General features: G+C 52.6%; 1 protein-coding gene and 1 long non-coding RNA gene across 13 annotated transcripts in view; one reads left to right on the top strand and one right to left on the bottom strand.

Annotated features, from left to right (window-relative positions):
- The window catches only part of PAQR5 (progestin and adipoQ receptor family member 5), a 63,032-nt gene that overhangs the window by 27,954 nt on the left and 12,838 nt on the right, over positions 1-22,240 (top strand). For 3 of the 4 annotated variants that reach the window (XM_030317824.1, XM_030317822.1, XM_030317825.1), the window contains 3 exons: positions 11,247-11,374; positions 13,316-13,521; positions 17,911-18,037. In XM_030317824.1, the coding sequence (XP_030173684.1) occupies positions 11,247-11,374; positions 13,316-13,521; positions 17,911-18,037 (461 nt within the window). Of the gene's footprint in view, positions 1-10,747; positions 10,940-11,246; positions 11,375-13,315; positions 13,522-17,910; positions 18,038-22,240 lie in introns of those variants that run through there. The other variant, XM_030317827.2, reaches the window with a different exon arrangement.
- LOC115515738 overlaps positions 12,874-22,240 on the bottom strand; it is an 80,020-nt gene continuing 70,653 nt past the window's right edge. For 6 of the 9 annotated variants that reach the window (XR_004343767.1, XR_004343765.1, XR_004343768.1 and 3 more), the window contains 3 exons: positions 19,808-19,885; positions 13,163-19,335; positions 12,874-13,049 (listed from right to left, as the gene is read on the bottom strand). This is a non-coding gene — a long non-coding RNA (uncharacterized LOC115515738). The remainder of the gene's footprint in view (positions 13,050-13,162; positions 19,336-19,807; positions 19,886-22,240) is intronic. The other 3 variants (XR_004343766.1, XR_004343769.1, XR_004343770.1) reach the window with 3 other exon arrangements.

Raw genomic sequence — 22,240 nt, 5'->3', positions numbered from 1 at the left:
AGTCTATGTGTATTTTTTTTTTAATTCCCCAAAGTTGGGAGTTTTTGTTATCGATTTAATTTAATTGATTGTGGCCTGAGAATGTCCTCTGTATCATTCCCATTTTTGAAATTTGTTCAGAATAGCATTATGGCCTGGCACATGATCAATTTTCATAAATCTTCTAAATGTACTTGAAAATAATGCATAATCTTCAGTTGTTGGGGGCAGTATTGCATATATGTCCTGTAATATCCAATATTTTTATATTATTACTAATTTTGTTCTGCTTGATCTAGTCATAGTTGAGATATGTTAAAATCTTCCACCGTGGTGGTAGATTTGTGAATTACTCCTGTGGACAAGTCATTTTTTTTTTTTTAAGTAGGGTTCACACCCAGTGTGGAGCCCAAGGCAGGACTCGAACTCATGACCCTGAGATGAAGCCCTGAGCCGAAATCAAGAGTTGGACGCTTAACTAGCTGACCACCTACGCATCCCCAGTCAATGTTTGCTTTATAGATTTTGAGCCTATGTTTTTTAGGTACATCCAAATTTATATAATATCTTCCTAGTGAAGTAAATTTCTTATTATTTTGTAGTGATTCTCTTTCTGTCTAGTACTGTTTTCTGTCTTAGAATCTCTCATAGTCAAATAACGACCCAGCTTTGTTGTTTTTGTTATTTGTCTGGTTTATTTCTTTCCTTCCTTTGACTTTTAATCCCTCTCTGCCCTTATATTTTATTTTATTTATTTATTTATTTTTCGTTTTTATTTTTATTTTTGGGACAGAGAGAGACAGAGCATGAACGGGGGAGGGTCAGAGAGAGGGAGACACAGAATCGGAAACAGGCTCCAGGCTCTGAGCCATCAGCCCAGAGCCTGACGCGGGGCTCGAACTCACAGACCGCGAGATCGTGACCCGGCTGAAGTCGGACGCTTAACCGACTGCGCCACCCAGGCGCCCCATCTGCCCTTATATTTTAACTGTCTCTTGTGTAAATGGCACATGGTTGGATTTTACCAAGTTTGATAATATTTGTCATTTCACTGGATAGTTTAGTCTGTTTATATTTATAAGGATTATTGATGTATTTCCATTCATTTTGATCATCTTATGTGGTTTCTAGTTATTGTCTCTATTTCCTTTCTCGCTTTCTTTGCATTGGGTTTTACATCCTTATTTCTTCCTTCCTTTTAACATTTGATTTTCTCCTCCACTTGTTTCACAGTTAATATGCTCTATATTGATTCGTTTAATGGCTACTGTAGCTATGGTAATATGAAACGTTGTGCTAGGCAGGAAGGGCTAGGCCTCAGTTGATCACACAGAATGTTCTGGAATGGGGTTGGTCCTTCAGACTTGTCCCAAATGAGAAAAGGAGGCTAGGATTTCGTATCATCATCAGTGGATGCGTGCTGCCTCTGGGCAGGGAGTATAACGTGGTCACTGGGGTGGCCTTTGGCCAATAGCAGTTCCCATAGAGGGACAAGTGGCTCAGCTCTGAAGGAGGGAAGGGTTCCCTCCTAAGTGCATCATAGTATCTACCACCAGAAGGCACGCTGGGTAGATGTAACATTAACCAGGACTACATGGCCCCGACCTAACTGCCAAAAAGGCTGAGAAAGGTCAGAAAACACACGGAATATTTGGCCAGCTGTCTCTGCCATACCTAACTTCTTGGATCTCAGGACCGGCAACATCAAAAACATTCTAGAAGCTTCTCAGTTTGTCTTCATAGATCACAACAAAACCGTTGTATTTTTCTCCTTTGGACAAATATACCGTGTCTCTTATTTGGTTTTAAAAAAAGTTTAATGTTTATTCACTTTTTGAGAGAGAGGGAGAGAGAGAGAGAGAGAGAGGGAGGGAGAGGGTGGGGGAGGGGCAGGGAGAGAAGGAGACACAGAATCTGAAGCAGGTTCCAGGCTCTGAGCTGTCAGCTGTCAGAGCCCAATGCGGGGCTTGAACTTGGGACAGCACGATCGTGACCTGAGCTGAAGTTGGACACTTAACTAACTGAGCCACTCAGGCGCCCCAGTTTTTCATAGTTTCTACCCCTCAATCTCTCTGGACTGCTTTCTTGGCATCTGTTTTCAGTTGACTAATTTTCTCTTCGGCTAGATCTAGTCTGCTATTTATCCCTTCAATGACTTTTTACTTCAATGTCTCTAGTGTTGTTTGCTTGTGCATGCTTTCATTGAAGCAGAAATTCCCCAGAAAGGATTTGCATTTGCTTTTGTTGCTTATGGGAGGGAGCCGCAAACCTTCCACCTCTATTTATTTGTAACCACTTTAATTTCTCCACTTGAGATTTCTTGGACCATAGATGTAAGTGTGGATTTGGACCAGAAGCCTGTATGCATGCAATCTAGCTGGTGGCTCTAAATTCTGGGGAGAGATTGTTTCAGGGAGACAGCTTCCTTATTATTTTTTTCTGCCTGGTGGGAGTCCTGCCTTTAGAGTCCTAGTCTTCCTGGCAAGTCTGCCTTTGATGGGCCTTAGGGTCCATCTCTTATTTGCAGGGTCTGGCAGCAGAAACTCTGATGCTGAAGGCAGCTTACCGCACGGGGCTCCTGGGGGCTTTGTGACGCTCTTTCTTTTATGCCATTTTGCTGATACGCTTATCCAGCTTTCGATGCAGACTTCATCCAGCACTTTAATTGTTCTAGTCAGAAGGATCTTTCGTGACATCTAACTGACCATCATTCGTCCCAAACCAGAGGGTCTCCAACCATCCTTCCAGGTGCTTCCTCCGTTACTCTGGGCCCAGTGACCTCTTGCTTCTGAAAACTTTGATAACACTTAGCATTTCCACCGACTATAGCAATCGCTAGTTTCACTAGGGTGGATGCAGCGAAATGTGATGGGCTTTGCGAGCGAACAAACTAGCGGTTGCCTCTTGGTTCTGCTATGAATTATGGCCTTGGAAACCTCTCTCGTTGAACTCCAGTTTCCTCCTCTGTGAAACGGGGTTGACAGTCTGTATCTTACAGTCTCCTCATGTTGATCCAATAAAACAGAGTCTGCTCCTAACGTGCGCTGGGTCTGAATCAGGAGAACCATAGCGACTACAGACCGTATGTCTGAATGTAAAAGTTACATATGGAGCTGGCAAACAGTTAGGCGGAATGGTTCTGTTCTCTCTTGACAAATATCGCGTCATAATCCCAAAAGAGTATATGTAAAGCTCTAATTTTTATACAGCGAAAGCAAAATATCAAAGACAACTAAACTTAATTATTGTACGTATCTGGATGTTACGTTGATGCATTAGTGATGTTTGGATGAGTAATAAAATAAAAACATGTACAATTTGGTAATACAAGTCGGTTAAGCGTCTGACTTTGGCTCAGATCATGATTTTGCGGTTCATAAGTTCGAACCCCTCGTCAGGCTCTGTGCTGACAGCTCGGAGCCTGGAGCCTGCTTCCGATTCTGTGTCTCCTTCTCTCTCTCTGCCCCTCCCGGCCTCACGCTCTGTCTCTCTCTCTCTCAAAAATAAATAAACATTAAAAAAATGTTTAAAAACCATATGCAATTTATAAATTAGTACGTTTAGTCCATCAGATTTATTTTTTGCCTTTATTTCGGCAAAATTATGGGTTATCTTGCTATAATCAACATTATCATATAATTAGTGCTCTATTAACAATGATTCCAAATTACACCATTGTTCTTGAGTCACTGAGTCTTTGTGTTTTTTCTTTCTTTTGAATTAATTTCATGTGGGAGAAGATTCTGGTGAGTTTCTGCTCAGTTCTGCTCAAGTATAGTAACTGGAATTATCAAAAAATGTTCTTGGGGTGCCTGGGTGGCTCAGTCAGTTAAATGTTAGACTCTTGATCTCCGCTCAGGTCGTGATCTCAGGGTCATGGGTTTAAGTCCTGCGTTGGGCTCTGCACTGGGTATGAAGCCTACTTAAAAAAAAAAAAAAAGAAAAAAATATATGTACATATATATTGCATATATATGCATATGTATGCATTCTTAAAGCCTTATTTAGAATCAGAAGTGAACTATAAATTCTACATATCAAGTTCAAGCATAATGAAATTGCATATAATAATTAAAGTTAAGAAGAAAAATTATTAAATATTTAAATTTAATATACACTACCATTTTTATATGGCTCTCTTTACTCTCTTTTAAAACAATATATAGACCCATACAGCACTTAAATTTGATTTTTTTCAAGAAAAAAGTTATCATAAAGAAAACTTCAAATAGCAATATTTTGCTTAGTCAAAATTATACTGTATAATGTTCAGAAAAGTAATCTGCATGGAAGTTAATTTCCTGCTTATTTGTATGCGAATCTTCTCTTTCATGGTCCACGGACGTTTTGTTTCTTTTTTTGAGTTTTGTTGTGTTTAAATGTCATTTTTGTTACATATTTCACATGTGGCTCCTTTGGCTTAGAAAAATCCTATACGTATCTATGATAAATATGTACTTTGAATCCCGTTAGAAGTGAAATAGCCAAACCTTGATTTTCTTTTTTAATTTTTTTAACATTTATTCATTTTTGAAAGGCAGAGAGAGAGCGCGAACGGGGGAGGGCCAGAGAGAGAGGAAGACACAGAAACAGAAGCAGGCTCCAGGCTCCGAGCTGTCAGCACAGAGCCCGACGCGGGGCTCGAACCCACAAACTGCGAGATCACGACCTGAGCCGAAGTAGGCCACTTAACCGACTGAGCCACCCAGTCGCCCCGATTTTTTTTGTCTTTTTAAGTAGGCCTCACACCCAGTGTAGAGCCCAACGTGGGCCTTGAACTCACCACCCTGAGATCAAGACCTGAGTTGAGATCAAGAGTCGGATGCTTAACCGACTGAGCCACCCAGGCGCCCCAAACCCCAATATTTTTGTAGGCTTTTGCTAACAACATCCCATAATGAATACCTGTGAAGAGCTCAGACTCGCATTAATGTCATTTCGTCCCAAAGATGGGGCTTGCTCTGTATTTGAGGACCCTCTGTTTTCATTGATTTCTTTCCATCACCTTGCATCTTGCCTAGATTAAATCTAAGAATTTAGTGGCATTTATTTGGCATTCTCATTGTGTGAATGAGAGTAGTTTATGGTCACCTTTGATGAGTGTTTCCGCGAGATGTCCCATGCTGGAGAAGATTCAGAGAACGCCACTCATCGTCTTTGAATTGTTCCAAAGAAGTCCTCAGTCCCCCTAGGGAGAAACTGAGACTGTGGGTTGCCATTTATTTCCAGCTCTAGGATTGCTTTTGGAGTTTTGGTCAAATTCTGACCTTACGTCCGTTTCCTCTTGTTGCCACAACATATTACCACAGATTGGGTGGCTTTCAAAAAGGAGGATGAATTTATTGTCTTACAGTTGTGGAGGTTAGAAGTCCGACATGGGTCTCACTAGGCTAAACTCATGGTGTTGGTAGAGGCTCTAGGGGAGAGTCTGTTTTCTTGCCTGTTCCAGCTTCTGGAGACCACGTGTGTCCTTGGCCTCTGTCCCCTTCCTGCACCTTCAGAGCAGGCAGGTAGCATCTCTGACCATTCTTCCATGGCCACATCTCCCTTTCTTCTGCCGCCTCCTCCTTCCTTCCTTTAAGGACCCTGTGATCACACGGGGCTCACCTGGATAATCCAATCTCCCTATTTTAAGGCTAGCTGATTTGCAACTTTAATCCCAGCTGTGACCTTAATTTCCCTTTTGCCGTGTCACCTTACGTAGTCACAGGTTCTGGGATTAGGGTGTGGACATCTTTGGTGGGGGGGGGGGCGCATTATTCTGCCTGCCGTAGACTTTCCAGTCATGTTACCACACCAAGCCCATGGCAGGTTTTTCAGTCAGTGCCTAAAATTGAAAATTGTTTTCCTAGTTCTTAAATCAAAGACTGACTTTTTACAACAAATGTGAAACCAGTGGAATGTTCCATTGTCTCGGCTTCCTTGCTTCTTCCGTAGGTCAGTGCTGTGTATGGTGCTGGCCATTCAAGGGGACCTTTCACCCCGGTACGCCCAACCTGCATTGAGCGATATTTATTTTTTTAAGACATCGTATGTGTCCTTTTTCACGTTCCTGTCCGTTAAATCACTAATATCCTTGGGAGCCTCTGTCCTAGATGGTGATAGGTAATTTGTTGACTTTTTATACATCTTTTGTGTTCAGCCAAAAGAAATTTAGCTTCATTTTCTTTTTTTTTTATATACAATGTTTATTTATTTTGAGAGAGAGAAAGAGAGAGAGGGAGGGGGGCAGAGAGAGAGAGAGAATCCCAAGCAGGCTCCACGCTGTCAGCACAGAGCCCAACACGGGGCTCGATCCCATGACCATGAGATCATGACCTGAGCCAAAATCAAGAATCGGATGCTTAACCAACTGAGCCACCCAGGCGCCCCGGCTTCATTGTCTATGAATATTGTGGCGCATCTACAAAAAGCATCCTTCGACTGGACTGAACATTGGACACTTCTGTTTTTAAAAACGTGACCCCGGTGTCCTATATTACCTTCACCTGTAATTGTAATCGCTTAATGCCAACAACGGTTGGCTGTCACTTCAATGTATTTGTGGTTCTCGTAATTGCATGTGACTTGTGCATAAGCGGTTTTATGGTATTTTAATTGAGATCCTAAGTGCTGTCTCTTGCCAGGACTCAGCACGGCCCGTCCTGCGCGAGCCAGTGGCTTAGCGTCCAGCTCAGTCCTGCAGGCGCTCACTAAATGGCAGGTTATAACCGATGCATCAGTTAGTGGCCTTCCCTTTTCCTTCTCCATAATCTCCGTGCCTTCCGCCCACAAACACCTCACTGAACTCCTCACTGGTCTCTCTCTCCTGCTCTGGCTTTTAATGCCCATGTCTTCGGGCGCATCTTGTCCCCCTTTTGCAATGAATTGGATTCTGGGCAGGGAGGTGACCGTCGGATGCGGAGGCGGGGGACGGGCTGTGACCAGAGGCAGCGTCACCAGCGGCATGCCCTGGGACCTTGCAGAAGTGCACATTCTCCCCCAGTCCCACCGAATTCGCCGTAAGAACCCCAGGCGATCTGCCGACACCCGCACAAGAGCGTTTGAGGGGCACCGACTTAGGGACACTGTCATCCGGTGTCCCTGCCGGTCTTGGCCAGCTCGGGCTGCCATGGCAAAGTGCCACAGACTGGCTGGACAAACAGAAGTTCACAGTTCTGGAGGCTGGAAGTCCAAGGTCAAGGTGCTGGCGGGGCTGGTTCTCTTGGGGCCTCTCTCCTTGGTTTGCAGATGCCCCTTCGCGTGGTGGTTCCTCTGCACACGCCCCTACCGTTTGCCCTTCTTCTGAGGGACGCCAGTCAGATTGGACCAGGACCACCCTAATAGCCTCATTTGAATCATCCCTGTCTCCGGGGGCGACTGGGTGGCTCAGTCGGTCGAGTGTCCGACTCTTGGTTTTGGCTCAGGCCATGATCTCACGGTCTCGTGGGTTCGAGCCCTGCGTCGGGCTCCGTGCTGACAGCTCGGAGCCTGGAGCCTGCTGCGGATTCTGTGTCTCCCTCTCTCTCTGCCCCTCCCCTGCTCACGCTCGGTCTCTCTCTCTCAAAATAAAAAAATCCTGTCTCCAAATACGGTCACATCTGAGTTACTGGGGGGTTAGGGCCTCCACATGTGAGTTTTGTGGGGGACACGATTCAGCCTATAACCCCGAAGAAGAAGAAACAGGCTCAGAGAAGCACCTGACAGTCCAAATCACAACACAGGCCTAAAGATGAGCGCTTCGTCTCCTACAAGAGCCCTTCTGAGCAGCAGCAATGAAGGGTAAGAGGCCAAGGAAGTGAAGTCTGAGGTCTGCATGCAGCTTTCAGATTTGCTCCCCCTACTCCTAGGAGCTTGGGAAAATGTCTTAAGCTCCCCGGGCCTTAGTTTCCTTCTCTGTGATATGGGGACAATGAAAGGCTCTCCCTCCCAAGGTCATGAGGACTCCCTGAGATTCGGACGGGAAATGTAGATTGCCACACTGACAGCGCCTGACCCTCTTGGCCGGCTGTCAGAATCCACCCTTATTTACCGCTAGCCGGAATGTTCGATTATTTTCCCCAGGTGATTTGCAGTTTAATAGCTGGAAAAACCAAGGGTTTAAAAGCGTCAGAGTGGAATTTCGGGCTCAACTGGCAGGTGCACAGGGTCTTTCCGGGAAGCCAAGCCTTGGCAGGCACTAAGAGGAAAACCCGCTGATTTGTCCTTCCACCCCGGGTACCTGGGGGCTCTCACTTCTAAATAATAGGCTGCACACACAATTTGATTTCATTTCACATGAAATTGCCTAGCCTACAACTAGGGATGCGGGGTGGATTCCTACAAATCAATCCTGCTGTGCAAATTAGCCAGCACCTGCTAACCTAGGGCTGTTTGGAAATGAGACCCAGCTCTGGAGCACTAAGGCAATGATTGCAATTTGCCTTGTGGGGTTAGACTGGGTGTGAATACAAAATTGTTTTCAAATGTCCCATTGGTTGTTGAGATTTATGTAGCGTGTCCTCTTTTAAGATCTACTCTGTGCAGAGCACTTTGCTAAGGCCAGGGCGGGAAGATGGAGAGAATGCCGCTCCTTTCCCATGTTCAGAGGGCCTCGGGGCAAGAGTGCATCTAGCATTTTGGCCTAATAAACTGAGGTTCAAGTTGAGGAGGGTAGGGGCAGGTCAGAACATCGCTGTTCTAGGGCCGAGGGACTCCCTTTCTTTTATCCAGTCTTTATTTTATTTTATTTTATTTTATTTTATTTTATTTTTTGGAGGGGCTGCTTTAAATCCTGCCCCTATAGGGGTGCCTGGGTGGCTCAGTGGATTAAGCATCTGACTTCAGCTCAGGTCATGGTCCCACAGTTCGTGGGTTCGGGCCCCGCATCGGGCTCTGTGCTGACAGCTCGGAGCCTGGAGCCCGCTTCGGATTCTGTGTCTCCCTCTCTCTCTGCCCCTCCCCTGCTCATGCTCTGTCTCTGTCTCTCTCTCTCTCAAGAATAAGCATTTAAAACAATTAAAAAAAAAAAAATCCTGCCCCTAGAGCATGGTTAGTGGGCTTCCCATCCCTATCTGGGGTCAGGATAGCAGGTCAAAGGAGATTCTTTAAATATAGGCCCAATCCTGGCATTGGTGGTAAAGTAACCCTGCCAGGTCTGGGGCAAGATTCCTAAGTGTGGTCCGGTTGTCCAGAGTGTGAATTTCCCAGCCTGTCTGTTCCCCTCTGGCTTTGGACTATGTCAGCGTCTTCTGATCCAAAGAGAGAACAGTAGTCACGTCCCGAATCACCCAGGGCAAGATGTAGGTGGTCTCCCCCTCCCCTCCTGTCCGTCCACTGCCCACCTGTGGGCCCTGTGTCCAGACTGTCCTCCAACCCCGCCCTGTGTGCCACCACCCCGCCCCCCACATGCCCAGCGCTCTGCGAGCCCCTTGTCATGAGATCTCCTCCTGCACAGATCTGCTAAACTCATTCATGTGAAGCAGTGAATCATCAATAACAATGGCTCCTTTCTGGAATTTTTACATTTTCATAAGAGGCCAATGCCTTCAAAAAAAAAAAAAAACTTGAAAAAAATTTTTTTTATGTTTTATGTTATATTTGAGAGGACAAGACAGAGCAGGAGCAGGGGAGGGGCAGAGAGAGAGGGAGACAACAGAATCCGAAGCAGGCTCCAGGATCCGAGCTGTCAGCACAGAGCCCGACACGGGGCTCGAACTCATGAACTGTGAGATCATGACCTGAGCCAAAGTCAGATACTTAACCGACTGAGCCACCCAGGCGCCCTCCAAAAAAAAATTTTTTTAAGGGAAGACTGTAATGTGAGACGGACAATAGACCCCCAGTTTCCGCTGCAGGGCTGTCGTATGCCCACCGGGCACGGCCACCCTCCTCTCACGGGTACAGAGCTGAAGTCCATGGGCCCACCTGCCTCCTTGTCAGCAGCCCTGGGGGTGGGGGGTGGGTAGCTGCGAGCCAGGATTTCTGCTGCCCGGGACTGATGCCTGTCCACTGCAAACCGGGGACGTCAGCAGAATTGAACGGTGAATCAGAAACCGGAACAAATCGCTTTAATCAGCTAAGACCCAAACCTAATTCAAATAGTATTTTTCCACTGGACCATGAACCAACTTCACGGGTCCCCCTCCCCCTGGTTGACCAGTTTAACCCAGAACTGAACTAGGAAGGGAATGTACTCCCTGTTTTATAGGTGAGGACACTGAAGCCCTGAGAGTTGTGGCTGGCTCAAGGTCATGGGGCCCAGGTTTGACTCTCTATCCTAATAACCCCTGACTTTCTCCACTTGACTCAGAACCTCAAGATATAGTACATGTTACCTATTTTGTACTTAAAAAAAAATTTTTTTTTTTAAGTGTTCATTTTTGAGGGGGAGTGAGAGAGTGAGCGAGCGCGAACGGGGGAGGGGGAGGGGCAGAGAGAGAGGGAGACACAGAATCCGAAACAGGCTCCAGGCTCCGAGCTGTCAGCACAGGGCCCGACGTGGGGCTCGAACTCACGAACCGCGAGATCATGACCTGAGCTGAAGTCGGACGCTCAACCGACGGAGCCACCCAGGTGCCCCGTACAATTACCCTTTTTAATGTCTCCAATGGAGCTCTCCGGGCGGGTTGACACCCATATGTGAGCTGACCAGCCCAACTCTCTCCCCTGGGGGGTGGTGACCAAGAGACTTGCCAGGTGGGCCACATGGGGGGGGGAGGGGGCTTGCGCAGGCCCAGCTGTGGCAGCCTCCGCTCTGCCCGCATCCCAGGCTAATGCCATCACCGTCTTCATCATCAAAAGGCCTTTATGAAGTGCCTTGGTGAATATATCCTGGCACTGAGCGGGGATCTTCTGCAGAGATCTTCCCAGCAGCCCCTGACATCCAGGGCATGTCGGCTCGGGCAGACAGCATATACGTCCTCCGACCGGGAAGGCACCCAAAGACCGGGCTGTAGGCCCCAGGCAGAGGGCGCAAAACCAGCCAATATTCATGACAAGAGTAAGTGCGCCTGGGAATGCAGAGACGGGCTGGGCTCCCAAAGGGAGTCCGGGTCTTAACTTCTCTCCTCCAGCCGCTGCGGGCTTCTGGAAATCTGGAAGGATTTTAGAACTTACGGGAAGGAGGAGAGGAGCGGGGAGAGGGAAGCAGCTTGACGGCTCAAGGACTTGGGGTTGAGGGGTCCAGGCTTCAGGGTTCAAGCGCGCAGCCCGAGAGGACACTAGGTGCTACCAAAGCTGCTCCTCCTGAGACTTTCTCGCCGCCCTCTCACCTCACCTTGGTGCCCCTCTCTCTCCGCCCCCTGCAGGTGTTCCATGAGCAGGGCATCCTCTTTGGCTACCGGCATCCGCAAAGTTCCGCCACGGCCTGCGTCCTCAGCCTTTTCCAAATGACCAATGAGACCCTCAACATCTGGACTCACTTGCTGCCCTTCTGGTACCTTCCAGCCCCCTTGACCGGCCGTTTCATTCGGGAGCCCCGGGGACTGGGGCTTCGTTAAAGCCCAGGGTGGGTTGGGAAGGCTGAGATTCCATGCTGGGATGTTGGGGGACGCTCCCATGGCGCATGGGCGTGGAGCTGGGAGTTGCTGGGGCCTACAGCTGGGCGAGCTTTAGCACACGGACTCTGGTAGGATTCAGGGGGCTCCTGGTGGCTCCCCAGTCTTCCCCTGCTCCAGCGCCTGGTTAAAATGTCACGAGCTCCAGGGGCGCCCCGGTGGCTCAGTCGGTTGAGCGGCCGACTTCGGCTCAGGTCATGATCTCGCGGTTCGTGGGTTCGAGCCCCGCCGTCGGGCTCTGTGCTGACAGCTCGGAGCCTGGAGCCCGCTTCGGATTCTGTGTCTCCCTCTCTCTCTGTCCCTCCCTCGCTCACCCTCTGTCTCTCTCTCAAAAAATAAATAAACATTTAAAACATTAAAAAAAATACTTTAAATGCTAATAAATTAGAATTTGCAGATGGGGATGGTGGTGGTCTCTTCCCCCGGCCCCTGTTCTCCCTGGAGGTGTCGGGTCACCTGCTTCTTTTGGGTCCTCTCAGAGCCCCCCCCCCCCCGGTGATGTGAGCACCCCCAGCCCCCAGGCTTTCCCTGCTGCTGCTCTGCCCTGGCTTTCTTCCCTCCAATCCCCATCTGGCCACAAACCTCTCGGGCTGCGTGGAGGGACCACGGGTGATTTCGGCTGTTTTAAAGTTTGTGCCGCCAGGGGCGCTGGCCTGACCATCCTTGTTTGTGCGTCTTAAGCTCCCGTGCTCAGATCCCTGTGGGGCGACTTCTTGGCGGTCCTAAAGCTGAGCCACTCTGGCTGAGGCCCCCCTCTGCGTAAGACATCCTGCCACTGCCAGGCCCCCGAGAGAGGTGGTCACCACTGAGTGACGCGGAGCGGGGAGGGTTTGAGAGACGCCCTGGGCAAGTGGGGCCGGGGAATCATCTTGAGGTGATAAGACAGGTTTTGAGACCAGCACATGGCTGAAGGCCTGTGTTTGCTGGGACAGGAGGAGGAAGATGGCCAGTGTAGCCAGAAGATGCTTTGTAGTCTCCCTCTGTGGGAGAGCCAGTGGGCAGAGGGGTCGGCTTTCTAGAAGGAGTGGTTTGTGGCGGAGGGCAACTCTGCAGGCAGGGCCCCCCTTGCCCGGGTCGCGGGTGAGGCAGACGGGAGGCGGAGCTGTGCCGCGTCTCTGTGTACAGGTGGGGCCCAGAGACCCAGGCTCAGCTGAGCCTCAGCATGGGACCAGGCCACTCAGGATGGGGGCTGCAGTGGCAGTGAGGGAATAGCATGGAGAGGAGGGAGAAAAAAGTCCTGGCATCTTCTAGACTTTCAAGCATCCCCCCCCCCCGCCACCCTGGGAGGATGCTTTTCTTTGAAGAGCCTTCCTGCAAAGGGACATAGACAAACCACAGGGATGGTGACAAGGCCGACCACTCCTATGGGCAGTGGCTGAGTGTCATGAGGTTATTTAATGTGACGTTCAAAGAGGTGGGGGAGGGTTACGAAGACTGCCTCGGGTATGGGATAGGCTGTTCTCCCGAGGTCCCGTTGAGGGGGAACCAGGGCTGACCAAATGGAGAGATTCCGGGGAGACAGGTGTCAGCTCAATGAAGGACTCAGGCAAAATGCTGTAAGAGAGATTCTGTGGTTACAAGGCGGGGCGAAGACCGGACTAGACGAACCTAAATGCTCTCCTCTTGCCCCTTCTGCCCACTTCCAACCCCAAAAGGATCCCACTCACCCTCCGTCACGCCTGGTGTTTCACCGAGGTGAGAACACACGGGGTTCAGTTGTCCCAGGGCAATGGAGGGCAACGGAGAGTCCGGGGAGGGGTGGGGGGGGTGCGAGGGGAGCCCCCCGCCGCAGAGGTCGAGTGGGCCGCGCTGTGTTCCAGGTTCTTCACGTGGAGGTTTGTGACCGCCTTGTACGTGACAGACATCTGGAATGACAGCTACTCCTGGCCTCTGTTTGTGTACATGGGCACCAGCTGCGTGTACCCGCTTGCGTCCAGCTGTGCGCATACCTTCAACTCCATGTCCAAGAACGCCCGGCACATCTGCTACTTCCTGGACTACGGTGCCGTCAACCTCTTCAGCCTGGGTACGTGGGGGCCCGCGCTCTCCTCCCCTGCCCGGGGCCGAGATCCTCACCCCTTCCCCTGGGAGCTGGGGCCACCGGAAGGCGTTGCGGGCTTGCGGAAGAGTCACGGGGACGCCAGGGCCCCATCTGGGTTCCCGGTGAGTGTCCGGTAAGCAGCCGGGCCAAGGGTGTGCTGGCAAATGCTAACGACCGATCGTCTGGGGACAAGGGCCCTGCTCTGTGGTGTTGGCCGACTCGGGCGGCGTAAACGATTCCCATCGCGGCTAACTTGGAGCCAGACGTCCCTGAACGCGGGCGGGGAGAGACACACGGTGGTGCACCATCAGGCAGTAAGTTCGTCTGTGCAGAGACGGTAGATGCACTAACTGGAAGTCGTTACTTCTGCGAACGTGCTTGTTTAATTGCACGCTTGTATAGCTGGCCGTGTTTTAACAGTCGGCCTGCAAGATCTGGGCAAGCTTAGCAATCTGCTGTCCTCGGCCAGGGCGCCGCCTCCTCCCGGCTGCCGGGTCCCTGTGGCCTCATGGGCCGCTCTTCCGAGAGCTCTCCCAGCCTCTGATGGGGGGGGCCCCGCCGTGTGCCCCAAACCACCCCCCTTTCTCTGGCCCCCATCCCATCACTCCCCGGTTCTCCTTCGGCCTCTCCATGTCCTCACCCTCCTTTGCTGGCTCCCCTCCTCTGCTCTGCCGTCAGCGGGCAAGCTCCCCATCAGTCCTTGGGCCTCTGCTGCTGCGGGGTCCCGCTTTAGGGTGATCTCCCTCGTGCCCACGCCATCCCCCGACACCTCTGGACCGGGCATTCCCAAAGCCATCTCTGGTTTACCGCCCACCTGAGGTCCACGCCGCGTCCGGCCCCGCGCCCGCGACTGTCCTCATCCCCCCCCCAACACCCCCTGCTCCCCTCCTGCAGTGACTCACCTGGCTAGTGGTCGCACCCCCACCCGGTCTTCCAAGTCCGAATCCGTACGCAGCCCTCGAGTCCCCTCCCTCTCAGGCCCCTGCCCGTGCAACCTCACCATCTTGTCCACCCCGTTCAGTGAGTCTCTACCCCACGTTCTTCAAATTGCTCCCCGGCGTGGGCTTCACTCAGACCCCCCTGCCTGCCTCTCCCCCTGCACCATGACAACAGCCTCCCCTCCCCTTCCTGCTTCTCCCCCACTCCAGCCAGCTTCCTTCCTGGGAGCCTTCTCTAACACCTTCCAATATGGCACCCCGCCCACCTAAGACCTTTCAGGATTCCCAGTGACCCCGGAGGAAGTTCACACTCCTTAGTCTAGAGGCTTCCGGAGCCCTTGATCACCCGCCCCAGACCCATGATAAGAGCAGGCATTTTGGAGAAATCACGACCCAGCAGGCTGCGTGCTGAGCCCCTGACACACATCACGAGGGGGGCAGCACAAGGCGGAGCTTGTGGCCTGGCCGCCCCCGCCCCTTAATCATTATATGCTCGCGGGCACGTTTCTGAACCTCACTAAGCCTCAGTCCTCTGGGCCACAAAATGGGCATCATATCTCCCTCATAGGGTGGGATGAAGGTGAAACGAGTTTGGCCAAGGGGAGCACCCCGCACAGTGCCTGGCACTGAGCAAGCATCGGAGGGTAGCCATTACCACGATTATGTCCTTAACCCTGACGTTGGTTCCCGGGGATGGGGCCATCGCTGTACCCACCCTGTAGGTAAGAATAATAAGGCGCCGTGAAGTGAGTTACTCAGGTCGCACAGCTTGCAAATGGCAGAGCCAGGGTTAGAACCCAAGCCCCAGGGGTCAGCCGCCCCCCCGAACTGTCTCCCTTCCCGTCACTGGCTTTCTGTCTTTGTAAGAGTTCCTGGGCGTCTGGTGCCCCCACACAGGACCTTACCAGAGAACTGCCTCTTTCCCTCCCTGCAGGGCCTTCAAGGCTCGGCCCCGGCAGCCTCAGCGGCCCCTACCCACGGCCCCCTCCAAGCCCCCGGACCGGGAGCCCCTCCATGTGGCTCTGGGCCCCAGCCTGGTCAGTGATGTCTTCATTGCTGCTCCTCGCTCAGAATGGCTCCCTGAGGATGGGACATTGTTCCTTCGCATTTGGCTTTCCAGCCTGTGGCCCAGTGCCTGATGTGGGAGCGGTTCAGGGAACATGGAAGGGAGGTCTAGTCCGTGGAGAGAGCCTATGGATTCCACCTTGGCCTCCCCGCCCCTTTGTCTGCAGCTGCCTCTCCTGCCCGTGTGGAAACCCTCAGTACCCACCCCCCCGGATGGCATTTGCTCCCACTTCCTCCCTGGTTTCCAGCTGTTCCTCCCTCTAGGTCATCCTGTGCACTTTCACTAGGTTTTGGCCATCTCAATCCCTCACTCGGAAACCTTCCGTGGCTCCCTATTGCCTCAAAGAGGATGTTTCCTTTCCTTAGCCTGGAATCCAAAGCTGCCTCTACTCCTGCTCCCTGGAAAGCCCTCTAAAGGGGTCTGAGCACCATTTACAATGCGTGTATGCGTGGAGGGGTGCGGTTCCCCACGGCACCAAGCAATTCTCAGATGCCAGCTGGGCGTCCTATAGTTCAACTCATTTCTGATACCGTTCCCACAGGTTAAGGGCTCAGTCCCATAAGACTGACCACCCCCTCCCCCTGCCCCCTTCAGACACCTGTCTCAAGCCCAGGTTGTTACCTGTGCCTTTGACAGACTGGCTATAGACCCAAGGCTTCAGTGACCCCGGCTCACAGAACTCAGAGAAACACTTTACGCACTGGATTACCGGTCTGTTATAAAAGACTATAACTCAGGGACGGCCGCATAGAAGAGACGCCCAGGGTAGGGCCTGGGGAGGGGCCTGGAGCTTCTACGCCCACCGAGCACGCCCCTCTCCCTGAATCTCCACGTGTTCACCCACCGGGAAGCTCGCCGTACCTCTCCCTTTGGGTTTTTATGGAGACTTCATTAGTTACCATTGATTTCACCTCCAGCCCCTCTCCCCTCCCGGGCGTCGGAGGTGCCGGACTGAGGCTTCCAACCCTCTGGCGACAGGGTTGGTCTCCAGAAATCCAGGCCCCCATCCTGAAGGGGCTTTTCAAAGTCATCTCATTAACAGAACGAGAGACACCTTTGTGGCGGTCCTCGCTTAGGAAATTCCAGGGGTTTTAGGAGCTCTGTGCTAGGAACAGTGGAGGAGACCAAACGTGTATTTCTTATTGGAAGTCATTTCGTTTCCCGCCCCCCCCCCCCGCGGTTGGGGGCAGGGTCTGAGGTCCCCCTGCTCTTGTCCCACCCACGGAGCTTGCATAAACCTTGGCCCCCCGCCGAGCAAGTGCATCCTGGTCCAGATGGAGCCCCCGGGTGTATCAGGCCGAGGAAGAGTTTGTGCCCCGGGAGTCAGTTCCCAGCTGAAATCCCATCTCGGCTCTTTTCCCCGAGTGGGAACACCCCTTGGCTTTATCAGACTCCCATCTGTTAAATGGGGTCAGAGGCAGAGGTGAACCTGTGTGGCCCAGGCCTGCTTCAGCCTTGAGCCGGGATTTCACCGTTCTCTAGATCTTTGGAATAACAGGTGAGCTTAGCGCTGGCCCCTGAGGCCCTGGGCTGACAGGTCCGTGACTGTCTTCTCCCCTCCCAGAGGAGACCTGGTGAGGGTGGCTGGAGAGGGCTTCTGGGCCAGGCCCATGGACACACCTGGCCCCTTTGAAAAGGACAGCGATCTCCCCTGTTCTTTCAAGTAAAAGCTGCAGCAGACAGGTCTCTCAAGGGCCCTTGGTAACCCCTCTGTCACAGACTCCCAGACCTAAGGCAACGGAACACCAAGCCTAGCCTCTCATACCCGCCCGTGAGCTGGCCAGTCCCCCAGCGCCCTGGCGCGATATGCCTCGCCTCGGCAAGGGCCCTCCCTCCCTGCTACATGCACCTTCCCACGGGGGCACCCCGCGTCATCGGCAGGTGAGATGTGCACACTCAGAGCAAATCTGAGCACGTGGAGGGGTCCTCGTGGGCCACGGCATGTGGTTAACAGTGGGGGCTTTCACTGAGCTGCCTCAGGCTGAAGCTTGGCTTTGCCGCTTTCTAGCTGGGTGCCCCCCAGGTGGGTTGCTAGACCTCTCTGTGCCTCCGTCTCATCATCTGTACATGAGGATGAGTGCAGGATTTATGTCACAGGGTGATTGTAAACCTTCTGCGAGTCAACGTGTGTGAAGCCCCGGGGGGGCCAGGCTGGGCTCATAGTAAGTTCTCAGGGTAGGATTGGGGTAGGCAGGGAGGAGAGGGAGGACGTTCTGGGAGGGGCAGTGGCGCAGGCAAGGTATGGCGGCAGGACGCTCATGGTCCCTGGGGATAATGAGGGCTCAGCCAGATGCTGGGGTTGGTCTTCCCGAGGAGTCCAGACTGTGCTGCGTCCTGGCTTCCCGCCCAAAGCTGGTTTTTCTTCCCCAGGCTCAGCCATCGCTTACTCTGCCTATTCGATCCCCAACGTGATGGTGAACACCACCTTCCATGACTACTACGTGCCCCTGGCCGTGCTGAACACCATCATCAGCACCGGCCTCTCCTGCTACTCCAGGTACCCGGCCGCTGCACCTCAGAGGGCGGGGGAGGCTCAGTGGAAGGGCTCTCGGAAGCCTGGGGGCTCGGGTCCACACGGACGTCCTGCAGCTGGCAGGACCCGCTTCATGGGCAGGAAGCCTGGGTGTTCAAGGGGACTCCACACTTGGCTTCACGCTGGCCCTATTGCGGGGCAGGCTGCGTATCCTCCTTGAGCCTCAGTTTGCTCATCTGTAAAATGGGGCCAACCCAACTACTCTCGTTGTGAGATGGAGGTAAGGGTTACAGGCAATATGGTGGGAACAGCTGGCCCAGAGGCGGTGCCCCATCAGTGGGCCGTCTGCGAACAGTGACTGAGTGGGCCCGTCTCTAGACATATGTGCCAGCTGTCAAGCTGTCAGATGGCACCCAAGTGTCCCCGGCGTCCCTGGAGAAACCCTATGGCTGTGAGCCACACCCAGATCACTGGCTCTGATTCTCTCTAGTTTCTCCCTTTCACTCAAGAAAGCTCACTGGAGTGTGAATACAAGAGACACTGTTTTGTGGCTAAAAGCTCTGGTTTATGCAGCCCTTTGTGAAAAGGAACCGCCTCAATTTCCTCTTGCTTAAATTATTTGGGACACCTCTCAGATGGCGGTGTTGGGGTGTTAGCCCTGTCTGGATGCCGCCAGGGTGCTGGGTGGGGGGGCGGTGGGGGCTCTCGTGGGAGGCTGGCAGGTTGCACCCCATCTTCCGTCCCCCGGTCTCGATTCCGGGGCGCCGGTTGGGGTCTCCCCATTGGACCAGCTCAGAGAATTGTAGCCATCCGCTCGCCCCTCCCCAGGAGGAGAGGGACGGGGGCGGAGGGAGGGGCGCTTCTCTGCGATGATTGTGGCTACACCTTTCCTTGGGTGACACTGGGGTTTTGTGGGACAGAAGGTAGGCCCGTTTCCCCAAACTTGACAGGCTGGTTTTCTGTAAAAACGGAAGGATAGATTCTTAAAGAGCATGCAGACCCACTTGCCCCAACCTGCCTTCTACTTGCCTGTCCTGAGACGGGTGGGAAGCGTGGAGTTGCTTTGAGTCAGAGGGAGTCTCATTTCTAGGCTCCGTCTCAACATTAGGGCTGCTCATCCCATGACAGAAGCCTGGGGGTGAGAGTGGGGGATAAAGTCTCTTACCTCCTGTAAAGCTGTGAGATCGGGTCTGCCCGTGGGGGTAAGAAACCGAATCCGATGTCACGGGCTTATCCTCGCCTCCTCCCCACTTCCTCGAGGACTCCGTTGCCAGGGACGCAGAAGCCTCTTTCTGGAGTGCAGCCTCTGTGCCAGACTGGTGCTGTGAGGGTTGCATGGGTGACAGAGAGGAGTGGGTGGGTCCCTGCCTCGGGTGAGACAAGGCTTAACACTCACAGAAAAGTAACAAGGATGCCAGCCACCGCCCACGAGACGTGAAGCATGACCTCGAGGCACGGGGCCGAGGATGCACACACACACACACACCTAGCTCTTGTCCTTGGATGAGTCACAGCCCTGTCTGGTTAGCTCCTGCTGGGCTGTGTAGTTAGGATTGGAGGGAGGTGAGCACTGTGGGCCGAGGGTGCAAGGAAGTTTCCATGAGTGTCATGATCCAGGACTGCTTTCCTAGGAACTCCTAGTGCAAATTCTCGAAACATTTGCTCCCTCACCTCCCCCCCCCCTTTTTTTAAGCTTTCTGAATCGCCTACAAGCCACCAGGGTAGGTTGTTTCCTTCTAACCAGGGGTCCACCCGGGTTGTTTATAATAAATGGGTCTTCTGGATGTGGCATACCTGTTACCTTTGGACAAACTCATTTGGCAGGGCAGGCTGGCTAGGAATCTCTTGATGCTTGTGCTTGGAGGCTTCTCCCTTGTCAATGAAATGGATTATCTCTGTTTACTTCTGGGGCACATCTGTCGCTATTCCATCTATCCGTCTATCCATTCATCCATCCAGGCATCCATCCATCCACCTTCCTATCCACCATTCCCCCTCCCCAACCACCACCTACCCATCCATCTGCCCACCCATTCACCCATCCAACCATCCATCCATCCATCCATCCACCCATCCACTCACCCAACCATCCATCCGCTACCCATCTACCCCCTACTTGTCCATCCATCCATCCATCCACCCATCCACTCACCCAACCATCCATCCGCTACCCATCTACCCCCTACTTGTCCATCCATCCATCCATCCACCCATCCACTCACCCAACCATCCATCCGCTACCCATCTACCCCCTACTTGTCCATCCATCCATCCATCCACCCATCCACTCACCCAACCATCCATCCGCTACCCATCTACCCCCTACTTGTCCATCCATCCATCCATCCACCCATCCACTCACCCAACCATCCATCCGCTACCCATCTACCCCTACTTGTCCATCCATCCATCCATCCACCCATCCACTCACCCAACCATCCATCCGCTACCCATCTACCCCCTACTTGTCCATCCATCCATCCATCCATCCACCCATCCACTCACCCAACCATCCATCCGCTACCCATCTACCCCCTACTTGTCCATCCATCCATCCATCCACCCATCCACTCACCCAACCATCCATCCGCTACCCATCTACCCCCTACTTGTCCATCCATCCATCCATCCATCCACCCATCCACTCACCCAACCATCCATCCGCTACCCATCTACCCCCTACTTGTCCATCCATCCATCCATCCACCCATCCACTCACCCAACCATCCATCCGCTACCCATCTACCCCCTACTTGTCCATCCATCCATCCATCCACCCATCCACTCATCCAACCATCCATCCGCTACCCATCTACCCCCTACTTGTCCATCCATCCATCCATCCACCCATCCACTCACCCAACCATCCATCCGCTACCCATCTACCCCCTACTTGTCCATCCATCCATCCATCCACCCATCCACTCACCCAACCATCCATCCGCTACCCATCTACCCCCTACTTGTCAATCCATCCATCCATCCACCCATCCACTCATCCAACCATCCATCCACTACCCATTTACCTCCTACTAGTCCATCCGTCCATGCATCTATCCATCCATCCATTCACCCATTCATCCAGCCAGCCAGCCGGCCAACCAACCAACCACCCAACATTCCTTAAATGCTTGCCCTACTCCAGGCATCATGTTAAGATCTGGGAATACCAGGAGGAGAAAGGCACAGTCCTTACGCTCAGAGAGCACCCAGTGCAGTGGTCGAAGCAGACTGCAGACCCCCGCCAAGGCCAGGCGGACTCATCATTTCCTCTAACGGCCAGAGGAAATGGAATTTAGAGTATAGCATTACAGAAGGCAACATAAACAATGAGAATATAAGATGACACCTGCTTGGATACACAGAGTTCTGCAAAATGGTACTGGGACTGAGTATTAGCTGGAGATGGGGGATGGGCCTCTTGGACAGAGTGAACGGCCTGGATAGGGTGAGAGGGCCAGAGAGGATAGTACTGGGAGGCAGCAAGGAGTCGCCGGAAGTTGCCTGCACAGCTGGAAGGAGGAGAGTGGCTGGAGAGGGTCTCAGCAGCTGCCAGGATCTGAGGTGCCTCCCGTGTCCTTCTGAGGACTGGCCCTGTGCTCGTGAAGGACAGTGATCTTTGTAGGAGGGCAGTTCCATGGACCCCACTTTGGAGCTGAGGGGCTTCCTGGTGTGGTAGCAGCTGCTGCCGCGGGGATGGGAGGAAGGTGGTGCTGGAAGAGAAACAGAGAAGGGGGCCCACAGACAGGGTGGGATGCCCCATCTGAGGGCCCTTTGGGCTCCCTTCTCACCTGGTCCTCTTTCCTTTCATGTTTTCATTTCCTTCTTGGTCTTCAGTGTCTGAGGAGCAAGAAAGAGGACTTGTGCCCAGGGCGGGGGGTGACTCAGCCCCTATTAACTTCAGGAGAAGCAGGTGGAGAGGAGGGCCAGGGCCCCCCGGAGGCCCCGATTTCACAGACTTGCCGTGTGGCCTCTGGCTCCAGTGTCCATACAAGCAAGGGCATCTGAGAGGATGTTTCTGGGTCCTGTCTGGTTTGGATGTTCTACAATGCCGGAGCTTCGGAGTCTTTTCCAAGATTTCTCTCCTTGCCTTCCCCCTCTCCCAAGCCCACCCAACCTTGGCCTCCTGCGCCATCAGTCCACGGCGTGGCCAGGAGTGGCAGAGAACCACCGTTGTCTTCCCCGGGCAGGAAGTAGACCGTGAACCTCGCGAGTAGTTTTTAGTTA

The sequence above is a fragment of the Lynx canadensis genome, chromosome B3, assembly GCF_007474595.2.
Source record: "Lynx canadensis isolate LIC74 chromosome B3, mLynCan4.pri.v2, whole genome shotgun sequence".
NCBI classification, from domain to species: domain Eukaryota; kingdom Metazoa; phylum Chordata; class Mammalia; order Carnivora; family Felidae; genus Lynx; species Lynx canadensis.
This window is presented reverse-complemented; position numbering and strand designations above follow the sequence as displayed.